At 50.2% G+C, this 11,038-nt stretch overlaps 1 protein-coding gene across 2 annotated transcripts in view; it reads right to left on the bottom strand.

Moving 5' to 3' along the window:
- Positions 1–1,444: 1,444 nt before the first annotated feature.
- The window catches only part of TAF6L (TATA-box binding protein associated factor 6 like), a 34,227-nt gene continuing 24,633 nt past the window's right edge, over positions 1,445–11,038 (bottom strand). For both annotated transcript variants that reach the window (XM_058160254.1, XM_058160255.1), the window contains 5 exons: positions 9,829–9,903; positions 7,844–8,064; positions 5,727–5,859; positions 5,513–5,641; positions 1,445–3,041 (listed from right to left, as the gene is read on the bottom strand). In XM_058160254.1, coding sequence (XP_058016237.1) covers positions 2,250–3,041; positions 5,513–5,641; positions 5,727–5,859; positions 7,844–8,064; positions 9,829–9,903 — 1,350 coding nt within the window. In that variant the 3' untranslated portion in view covers positions 1,445–2,249. The remainder of the gene's footprint in view (positions 3,042–5,512; positions 5,642–5,726; positions 5,860–7,843; positions 8,065–9,828; positions 9,904–11,038) is intronic.

The following is an 11,038-nucleotide window of genomic DNA, read 5'->3' as shown; positions in this document are numbered from 1 at the left end:
CAAAACCTTGAAGTGCACCCGGAAGGCCACAGGCAGCCAGTGCAGTCTGCGCAGGATAGGTGTTATACGGGAGCCACGAGGGGCTCCCTCTATCACCCGCGCAGCCGCATTCTGGACTAACTGCAGCCTCCGGATGCCCTTCAAGGGGAGCCCCATGTAGAGAGCATTGCAGTAATCCAGGCGAGACGTCACGAGTGCGTGGGTGACTGTGCACAGGGCATCCCGGTCCAGAAAGGGGCGCAACTGGCTGCAACTGGTTGCAAGTTATACAAGATTTGTAGCTCAGGGTTGAACCGTTGGTCCTTGGTGCTCTCTGGACTTGGTGGTTTTCTTGCAAATGTTTCGTGTCCCAACTAAGCAACATTATCATTGCTAGAAGGGAGGGGTTTATGACGGAGGAGAACTGTGAGTTTTTTTGGTGCCTTCTGAGCTTGGCTATTTGCTTGCAGACCGTTTATTACCCAGCTAGGTAGCATCATCAGTGTTGCAAGGAAGCGTCTGCAAGAAAACCAAGCTCAGAGAACACCAAGGATTACACACAGGTTGCAATTTCCCAGTTTCTGTGATAAATTGGCTACTCCGCACCGGGAAAAATCAAAAATCCAGCATTTGGCTGGGCCAATTCATGGTTTGGCCAACCCAAACAACCTCTGCAATTTCAAACTTTCTCAACCTTGCAACTTTCCAAGATGGATTTTGAAGAATTTTGCAACTTTTAAGAATCCTGGGAGTTGAAGTCCTCCCCCTGCCGCCCCCTTCCCCCCCAAATCTTAAAGTTACCAAGTTTGAGAAATGCTGAACTAGATCTCGGGGACAGGCTTAGAGAAGGGTGTGAGCATTGCAAAGATAAAAGGACCGTATTTGCAGAACAGAGAGATCTACAAGCTACTCCATCTGCATTTTAGCCTAACAGGCAGTCTGGAATATATTCTAACGCAGGGGTCTCCTACGCTGGCTGTGGAATTCTGGGAGTTGAAGTCCACAGGTCTTAAAAGTTGCCAAGGTTGGAGACCCCTGTTCTAACGGGCTCCCTTAAATTCCCAGTCAGCAAGGCATGTCCATTTTAGCAGCATCTTCTGCAAACAGGCAAGACATGAGTGACAGAAAAGGAGAAACCGCATCTCCTGCCCCCACCCCAAGCCTTTTTCTAGCACAAACAGGAAATTAAATTTCTGTCTTATTTTGCTTTGCAAAACGGCTCATTTGAAGAAACCGTTTCCGGTTTACAACTGGAAGAGGAAACAAGTTCAAATGATTCCCACCGTTGTATTTTTAGTGTACTTTCCAAACGGATCAAGGATTAGCCTTGTCCCCATCCATCCCTCTTTCTGCCCCCACTCTTTCTACCTCTAAAACACACACAATTTTCAGAGTCATTATTATTTCAGACAACGTTCAACTCTTCCTCCAATGTTGGGAAGTGAAATCCAAGCATAAATTCAGGAAATGTTTTTAATCTCTCGGCAGGAAGGCATAAGCAAAACTCCTGCTGTTTTAAATCAAGGTGTTTTTTGTGTGTGGGGGGGGGGAGGAATCGGCAGAGAGAGAGACACACACACCCCTATTTCGACTGGATCTCTTTTCAAAGTTTTTCAAGTCAATACAGCTTGGCTAAAAAAAGGTTTCCATTTGCAAATCACACATATTTCCTGTCCCTTTAAAAAAAAACACATTCAAAGCCAATTCTTCTGTTTTTTCTTTCTGCCCCACAAACATTCAAAGAGTGACCCAAACCTCCAACAAAAAATCCTGCCTCCCCCACCCCCCATTTTTATTTTTATTTTTATTTTTTTTGCAGGGGGGGCTTCTGGTTAAAGCAGAATTGGGAATTGTTTGGGTAGGGTTAAATACCAATCTTATTTTTCCATTTTATTACAACATTGAGAGAAGGACAGATAAGCATGGGGGGTTGGGGAATTCAAGAGGACCTAGGTTAGGGGTCTCCAACCTTGGTCCCTTTAAGACTTGTGGACTTCAATTCCCAGAGTCCCTCAGCCAGCAAAGCTGGGAGTTAAAGTCCACAAGTCTTAAAGGGACCAAGGTTGGAGACCCCTGACCTAGAATGTATTTGCCCACTCCCTCTGTATTTTTAAAGGGGCTTGCCTATTCCAAGGGGGCAGCCCTCAGTGGCCCTTCCAAAGGATCAGGAGCAAGCCCTGGATGGAAGTGGGCCTGGGAGGGTGGGGGTCCTGGGGGTGGGGCACCAGGAACTCCCAAATGGATGTTCCTGCTAGGAAAAGACCCATTGCTCAGAGAGGTAAGTAGAGGGAATAGTCCGAGTGGCCCCACTTTTTCGCGGGCTTGCTGGTCCGACCAATCATAGGCAGCTTCTGGGCGTAGCGCGAGACGTGGGTGGGGCCATGGTGCTGTAAGAAACAGGTCTGGAAGAGGCGCCCCTGGCACCGACGCTCCACTTGGCGCCCCGCGATAACAAAACTGAAGTGGGGCGCCCCCTGCAGGGAAAACCGGCACTTCTGGAAGACGTCCCGGGCGACGGGCCGGTGACCCTGCTGGCGCAAGGCACTGCGGGAACGGGCCAGGCTGGCCGAGCGATGCAAGGCAGGCCGGCTGGCTGAAAAGTCCGCGCGGGGGCTCTCCTCTTCCCGAGGACTGACGGTGGCGCTGGCGGTCAGCTGAGGCATCTTGCGCACGGCGTCCCCGGTGCCAAAAGCCGGCTGCTCCTTCTTGGTGTCGGTGGTCTTGGGAGGGCCGGTGGGCATCGGCCCCGCCGGGCACAGCCCCGAGCCGGTGCCGAAACGGGTGGCCAGGCTGTCCCCGAAGAAGTAGTAGAGCTCCTGGTAAATCTCGTTGAGCGAGACGGATGGGGGGCTGGCGGGGATGCCCACCCCGGCCTGGGGGCCCCCGCTGCCCAGCTGCAGCAGGTGGCTGGCGATGCCGAAGCCAAACTCCACCTGAGCGTCCTGGAGGGGGCTGAGCCAAGGCACACCGTCCCGCGGGCGCCCCTCGGGACCTCCACCCTCAGCCTGGACGGGCACCGAGAGGGACTGAGCTTTCATCTTGAGAAGCCGCTCGACCGCCACCTGTGGGAGACCCAGGATGGGCATAATTGAAACACCATAACTGCCCCCCCCCCAACAGCAACTGCTAGTTCTCAAGGCACTCAGTTTATGCACCGTTCTGCTGAAAATGGTTTGGCCTGGTCAGAATTCAAGGCAGCCTCTTATTTGTTTAGCATGTGGCATTTCATATATCAAGGGTGGGGAACTACGGCCCCTTTTACGGCCTGGGGACTTCAACTCCCAGAATTCCTGAGCCGGCACGGCTCTTTGAATGGCTGCCCCAGGAATTCTGGGAGTTGGTCCACAGGTCATAAAGGGGCCATTGTTCCCCACCCCTGTCCTGTATGGATGTGTGATATATATTAACATCTCACTTAGATCAGGGGTCTCCAACCTTGGTCCCTTTAAGACTTGTGGACTTCAACTCCCAGAGTTCCTCAGCCAGCTTTGCTGGCTGAGGGACTCTGGGAGTTGAAGTCCACAAGTCTTAAAGGGACCAAGGTTGGAGACCCCTGACTTAGATTGAAAAAACACCATGAAATATGAACGTGAAAAGGACCTATATTCAGGTACCAACAATTAGGCCGTCTAATCATTGAAGCGCCGCATCGTTTATATGAACAAAATCAGATGAGGCCAGCGTGTCCTGACCCAGCTCCCCAAACACGACAAACCCTCTGAAGTGAACTCAAAGATTCCTTTATTAAGAGCGCCAGCAGCCCCGGCTAACAAGTTGTCCGCCACTTCTATTCATCTCCACCCCCTGCCTTTTATCCCCAGAGGTAGGTGGGGCTTTGCTAGCAGCGGTGGCTCTTCCGTCCCAAGGACCGGCCTATAGATTTCCACTGCTCTCCTCTCCTCTGCCTTCTGCACATTTGCACGTCAGGCACTGGACCCAGCTGTTCCTTCTCTTCTTCATCAGTCACCTCCAGACCTGGGGACTGTTGACTCTCCATCTGAGGACTGATGGATGGCCCAAGCTCTGCCTGGTGTCCCTCTCTTTCTCTTTGCCAGCTCCATTCCCTTTTCCCCCTTGGAGCTCTCGGGTTGCCTTGTTGCTAATCCCAACTCCCACACTTCCTCCTCCTCCTCTGATTCGGCTGCTGGCAGGGCTGACCTCTGAAAGGCCACAACACAATGATCCCTTTTCTACAGAGGCATCCTTCCCTCCCTTGACTGGATCTAGCACAAAACTAGTCCCCAACATATGACGGTTTGTTTAAGGACCATTCGAGATTACAGCGTTGCTGAAAACAGCGACTTGTGAGAGATCCTCTCATTTACAAGCAGTTCTTGACTTACAATTCTTCACTTAGTGACAGTTCAATGTTACAACAGCAGAGAAAGAGTGACAATAGCAATAGCACTTGGACTTATGTACCGCTTCATGGTGCTTTCCAGCCCTCTCTAAGCGGTTTACAGAGTAAGCCTCTTGCCCCCCAACATCTGGGTCCTCATTTTACCTCGGAAGGATGGAAGGCTGAGTCAACCTTGAGCCCGGTGAGATTCGATCTGCCAAACTGCAGGCAGCCGGCAGTCAGCAGAAGGAGCCTGCAGTACTGCACTCTAACCACTGCGCCACCGTGGCTCAAATTGACATGACCAGGGGTCTGCAAACTTGGCTCTTTTAAGACTTGTGGACTTCAACTCCCAGAGTTCCTCAGCCAGCAAAGCAGCAAAGCTGGCTGTGGAACTCTGGGAATTGAAGTCCACAAGTCTTAAAAGAGCCAAGTTTGCAGATCCCTGGACATGACCATTTTTCGCACTTAGGACTGCTGCCGCATCCCCGTGGTCACAGGGTCAAAATTCAGGTGCTTGGAAACTGGTTCGTATTATGACGGGCGCAGGGTCCCGGGGTCACACAGCAGCCATTTGTGACTTTCCCAGCTGGCTCCCGACAAGTAAAATCAATGGGGGAAGTTGGAGGCATTTAATGATCACAGCAAAAAAAAAAAAAAAGGTTGTAAAATCAAGTGTGTTTCCCTTATTAATTGAATCCCTAAGCAATGGCAATTGTGGTTGTAAGTCTTGTAAGTCTGTAAGGGCCTCTGTGGCTCAGACTGGTAAGACAGTCTGTTATTAACAGCAGCTGCTTGCAATTACTGCAGGTTCTAGTCCCACCAGGCCCAAGGTTGACTCAGCCTTCCATCCTTTATAAGGTAGGTAAAATGAGGACCCAGATTGTTGGGGGGCAATGTTGACTTTGTATATAAATATACAAATAGGATGAAGACTATTGCTTAACACAGTGTAAGCCGCTCTGAGTCTTCGGAGAAGGGTGGGATATAAATGCAAATAAAAAAAAAAAGGTTGAGAGTTCTTGCCTGCTTAGAAAAATCCTCTGGCTGGGGTTGCCACCTGTGCCGAAGAGTGGTCCATCGGAACTTGTAATCGTCACTAACCAAACGATCGTAAGTGGGGGACTACCAGCAAATGTTGCAGTTCTTACAAAATATTCTGGCTGCGATTCCCACCATGCCTGAGGGACTTACCAGAATGGCCCCGTAGACCTTGTGTCCGTCGGCCTTAACCTGAGCGTTGGACACCGAATAATCGTCCAGAACCACCTGCAGGTTGGACCAGTAGGTCGAGAGGTGGGGGTACAGGACCCGCTGCACCGCCTGAAGGGGAAAAGAGGCCCGTAAGAGATCAGCCCGCATTGGGGAGGCACCCCAAAGCCACCGATGGGGGCAAGCCACAACTTACCTCCCATCCCAAGGCATGCAGCCCCACCACGGCCCCATAGTGCGAGCAGAGGGGTCGGACGGGGTCGGCCAACACCTTCTGGAGGGTCAGCAGGATCTGATGGTACAAGCTGCTCACCAGATCCCCGTGAGTCCTGAGAAAGTGGGAAGAAAATCCAGTCTTAATTTAACCAGGCTTAATTGTAGTAACTGTGAGAGGGATCTTGGAGTCTTCGTGGACAACCAGTTAAATAAAGAGCCAACAGTGTGTGACGGCACAATGAATGACCTGTTGTAGGTCACTCAAGAGCACTAGACCAGGGGTCTCCAACCTTGGCAACTTGAAGACTTGTGGACTCCAACTCCCAGCTTTGCTGGCTGAGGAATTCTGGAATTCTGGGAGTTGAAGTCCACAAGTCTTCAAGTTGCCACGGTTGGAGACCACTGCACTAGACTAGAGAATAATTGCCACAGCTTTAAAAGCGAGGACCCATCATTCAAAATGGTGTTTTCAAACTTGTTCACTTGAAGATCAATGATGTCAAAGGCAGGAAAAGCCCTAGTAAGGCCACACCTAGAATCCTGCGTCCAGTTTTGGTCACTACACTATAAAAAAGATGCTGAGACTCTAGAAAAAGTGCAGAGAAGAGCAACCAGGATGATGAGGGGACTGGAGGCTAAAACATGCAGAAGAACGGTTGCAGGAACTGGGCCTGGCTAGTCTAGTGAAGAGAAGAGAAGGACCAGGGGAGACAGGAGAGCATCTTCCAATATTTGAGGGGCTGCCCCAGAGAGGAAAAAGAGGGCCAAGCTATTCTCCAAGGCACCAGAAGGCCAGACAAGGAATAAGGGATGGAAGCTGATCAAAGAGAGATTCAACCTGGAAATAAAGAGGAATTTTCTGACAGTGAGAACAATCAACCCATGGAACAGAAGTTGCCTTCGGAAGCTGTGAGAGTTTCATCACTGGAAGCTTTCAAGAAGAGACTGGACTGCCATCTGTCACAAATGATGTAGGGTCTCCTACTCTGGGGGGGGGGGAAAGAGGGGTTGGACTAGATGACCCACAAGATCCCTTCCAGCTCTGTTAATCTGTTATGCACAATCTAAACAACCTTGGCTTAATCCTAGCTGCCTCCCATTGGTAAATTGACACACAGCCTTAAACCAGGATTTCTCAACCATTGGCGGCTTGAAGAGGCGTGGACTTCAGCTCCCAGAATTCCCCAGCCAGACTCACCAAGAAACCTCCTCAGCTTCCTAGTCTTCTCAGCAGCGTTTTTTCAACCTTGGCCACTGTAAGATGTGTGGATTTCAACTCCCACAATTCCCCAGCCCGCGGGGCGGGTCCTTGGTGGTCTCTGAGCGTAATTGTTTTCTTGAAGACATTTCATTAACTATGTATTTATAAGCATCAGCGCCTTAAACTACCGTTATAACTTGCTACAATCTCCCCTGGCAGAATTTTACATCCACCAGCATTCGTCACTGGCTGAATTCCCCAGCTTGGGCCATCAGAAGCTGTGAGATACTGAATCACCTTGAAATTACGGCCCCAGCCTTAATTTTTCCACCCATCTGTGGTTGCCCACAGCTCTGGCATAGCCCAAGAAATCTTCCCCAATGGGAAGACAAATAAATTCATATTTGTTTGCGAAATTTCATTCGCTGATAATGTTCGCTACTTGGGTCATGAAATATCTGCAAGAGAACAAGTTCAGAAAGCACCAAGGATCCCACCGTCCTCCTCCTCCTCCTCTGCAAACCCCACTCCCTTCTAGCACTGATGATGTTACCTAGTGTGGTAATGAAACCTCTGCAAGAAAACCACCAAATTCGGAGAGCAGCAAGGACCCCACAAACAGCAATGAGTCAGATGGACTCCAGGACAATGGGCATAGTGTTGAAAGGAATTTAAAGGATATTGTTTACAAATCCTATTCCTTTCAAGCACTGATGGTGTAACCTAGTTGGGTAATGAGACTCTGCTTGAAAACAAGCAGAGAGTACCAAGTCCAACTCTGAGAATTTTCTTTCGGTTTTGATTTCAGGCCTTCTACTGAGGCCTCTGTGGTCTTTGGCCAGCAATTGCAAGCACGGGGCTCCAAGACAGGGGGCCAGTGGTCTTGGCGATATTACCAGAAGATCTGGCCCAAGAGCAGGGCCGCATAGTCACGCAGGGTCCAGTGGTCGTTCAGGGGGTTGATGGAGGCTGCCAAAGGTTCCAGGACACAGTACATGACGCTGGCAATGAGGCTCTTGACGTAAGACCCCAGGCACAAGTAAGGGTTCTGGATGAGGCTCTTCGCCATGTGCAGAAGGCGGTTGAGTTGCTCCAGGTCGTGGCTCACCGACTTGACCTGCAAAGGGAGCAAACATCTCACCCGAGGAAGACCCCAGCTGTTGTGACTCCAGCCCCCAAACCTGGCCCCATGCCAAAAAGTGACTCTGAAAGTGAGGGGGAAGGGCCGGTAAGGCTTACCTCGGGAGCACCGATGCCTTTGGCTCGGCTCCAGGAGCCAGAAACAGACCAGTCGGAGGACATAATGAGGCTGTCATCCCCTGATTCCTCCCTTCCCCAGGCTACGCCTTCAGACCCAGCTGATAATAATAATCAAGCTTGGCTTGACCGACGCTTCAGAAGATTTTTTTTTATTTGCATTTATATCCCGCCCTTCTCCGAAGACTCAGGGCAGCTTACACTATGTCAAGCAATAGTCTTCATCCATTTGTATATTATATACAAAGTCAACTTTTATTGCCCCCAACAATCTGGGTCCTCATTTTACCTATCTTATAAAGGATGGAAGGCTGAGTCAAACTTGGGCCTGGTGGGACTTGAACCTGCAGTAATTGCAAGCAGCTGCTGTTAATAACAGACTGTCTTAGCAGTCTGAGCCACTCAAGGAAGATTAGAGAGGCGGCGTCATCAAAAGGAAGGGTGGGGTGGGATATATAAGGAGCTTTGGGACTGCTCTCACTCCACGGGAAGCAAAAGTTTAGCTGAACCGTTTCAAAAAGAGCTGAAAGTCTTGCTACGTGAGTCATTTGTTTGAACTTTGGCAGGCAGCTGTGATTTCTCTGCCAGGATTGATAAGAGCTGTGAATCCACTGGCTGAAGGCCAGCTCGTGGTCTGAAGTGGGGAAGGAGACAGAACACCAGCTTTCCTGAAGTGGTCCTTCCTACTAGGTTGTGTCAAGGATAACCATCTGAAAACAGTGGGGAGGTCCCCACTTCCAGGCAGATGCATTCCCCAGCAAAGCTGGCTGGGGAATTCTGGGAGTTGAAGTCCACCAGGCTTAATGTTGCCAAGGTTGGGGACCCCTGACCTTGGGGTTCACTTAGATGGACAGTTGACATCTCGACCCTTATGGAAATACCTGGTTGCATCCCATAATTTTCTATAAAACAGAACGTTATTGGTGGCTGAAGTTAACTTCCAAAAAGTCCTGTTTTGTGTTTAAAAAAGGAAACAGTTCTGGTCTTCGATGCTGTTCTGTCCCCCCTCGCCTCCGTCCGAGCGATGGCTTAATTAACCGGCACTATCAGCTCCGGCAGCAAACGAGCGAGTGACTGCCATGTGTTTCTGTTATCTCCCTCCACGCCGATGAGTCAAACAGAACTTCAGCTCTTAGTTAAGCAGTTAATTTGCCTGCTACGAAGAGGCACAGCAGCTCTCGCTGCCTTTATATCCTGTGGGGTGTGGCTCCATGACTCAGCATTTCCTAGGCCTGCCCCACCCCTGCTTCTGTTGTTCCCTTCTTTCCTGCCTATGAAACCTAGGGTCCAGCCAGGCCTGATTGCCATCAGCTGGGTCTGAAGGCGTGGCCTGGGGGGGGGGGAAGAGTCAGGGGACGGAGGCCTTGTTATCTCCTCCACCTGGCCTGCCTCTGCCTCCTGGAGCTGAGCCAGGGAAGCCGGTGCTCCCAAGGTAAGTCCTGACGGCCCTTCCCCCTCACTTTCCAAGTCACTTTCTGGCAGGAGGGCCGGCTCGGGGGGGCGCAGACACAACAGATGCTGCAGAGTTAAACTAAAATGGTGAATTATTTTGGTCAGCTCCTCATGAATGGAGAAGGAGGAGCAATTTATAAATGAATGAATGAATGACGCAATCTTCACTCACCCCACTCACGATGTAGACAAAGTAAGGCAGGAGAGCCGCAATCTTTGAATTGGTCTGTAAATCCTGAAGGGCAACCTAGGCAAGAAGGAAAGAGGAAGGTTCAACTCGTCGGCATTGGTCAATATTTGTAACAGATTAACAGAATCGGAAGGGACCTTGTAGGTCATCTAGTCCACCCCCCCCCCCCCGCCCAAGCAGGAGACCCTACACCATTTCTGACAGATGGCAGTCCAATCTCTTCTTGAATGCCTCCAGCTCCCACAACTTTTTTTTTTATTTATTTATTTTATTTTATTTATTTAGATTTTTATACCGCCCTTCTCCCGAAGGACTCAGGGCGGTGTACAGCCAGATTAAAACAATAATATACAAAATTAAAATAACAATTAAAATACATATTCAAAGATGGCCAAAAATTAAAACCGTCAAATTGACCTATACTAAAATACCCCAATTGAAAATTAATAAAAATCCAGAAATTTGAAAAATTTAAAAATTAAGCCAGTCCTGCTTGGATAAACAAATATGTTTTCAATTCACGGCGAAAACTTCTGAAGGCAGCTTCTATTCCACCGGTTGATGGTTCTCTGTTGTGCCTCGCCCGCCCCCCTCTCCGCAGCCGGGCCCCTCCCATCTCCTGCTATCTGAGCCAGAGACTGATAGTGAAGAAGAATGGCCTGGCATGCCTCCAGCCCCCAGCCCTGGCACCATGCCCGGACAGACTGAGCAAACAAACCTCCCTCCTACAGCGTGTGCGCCTGAAGCCAGCCACGAGCTAGAATTGCCGGCAGCTGAGCAGGAAGCCGAAAGGTGGGCAGATCCCCTCTTCCGGAGAATGGAGAGGCGACGTCAGCAAAAGGAAGGGAGGGGCAGGCCTGGATAAGTGCTGAGTCATGGAGCCACACCCCATGGCCTATATAAAGGATCTGCTTTTTGGCATTCCTTGAGTCAGGCAAAGTCTCATCTGGTTGCTGAAGTCACACCTTGGATTCCTGCCTGCCCTGAGAACTCTGACAGGAATTTGGCAAAGCTGCAGAGGCTTCGTGGCCACGCTTGATACGGACTTCCCAGACCCGGCCATCAGAGGAAGAGTGGGACACGACAGTTCTCACTGTCAGAAAAATTCTCCTAGAACTGAACTTTTCATGGATGGGTCTCCACAATAGCTGCCCAATAGAGGTGGGATCAGCCACAGGGACCAATCTGAGGG

Source organism: Ahaetulla prasina, chromosome 17 (assembly GCF_028640845.1).
Source record: "Ahaetulla prasina isolate Xishuangbanna chromosome 17, ASM2864084v1, whole genome shotgun sequence".
NCBI classification, from domain to species: Eukaryota; Metazoa; Chordata; class Lepidosauria; order Squamata; family Colubridae; genus Ahaetulla; species Ahaetulla prasina.
Note: the sequence above shows the minus strand (reverse complement) of the source record. Positions and strands in the feature narration are given on the sequence as shown.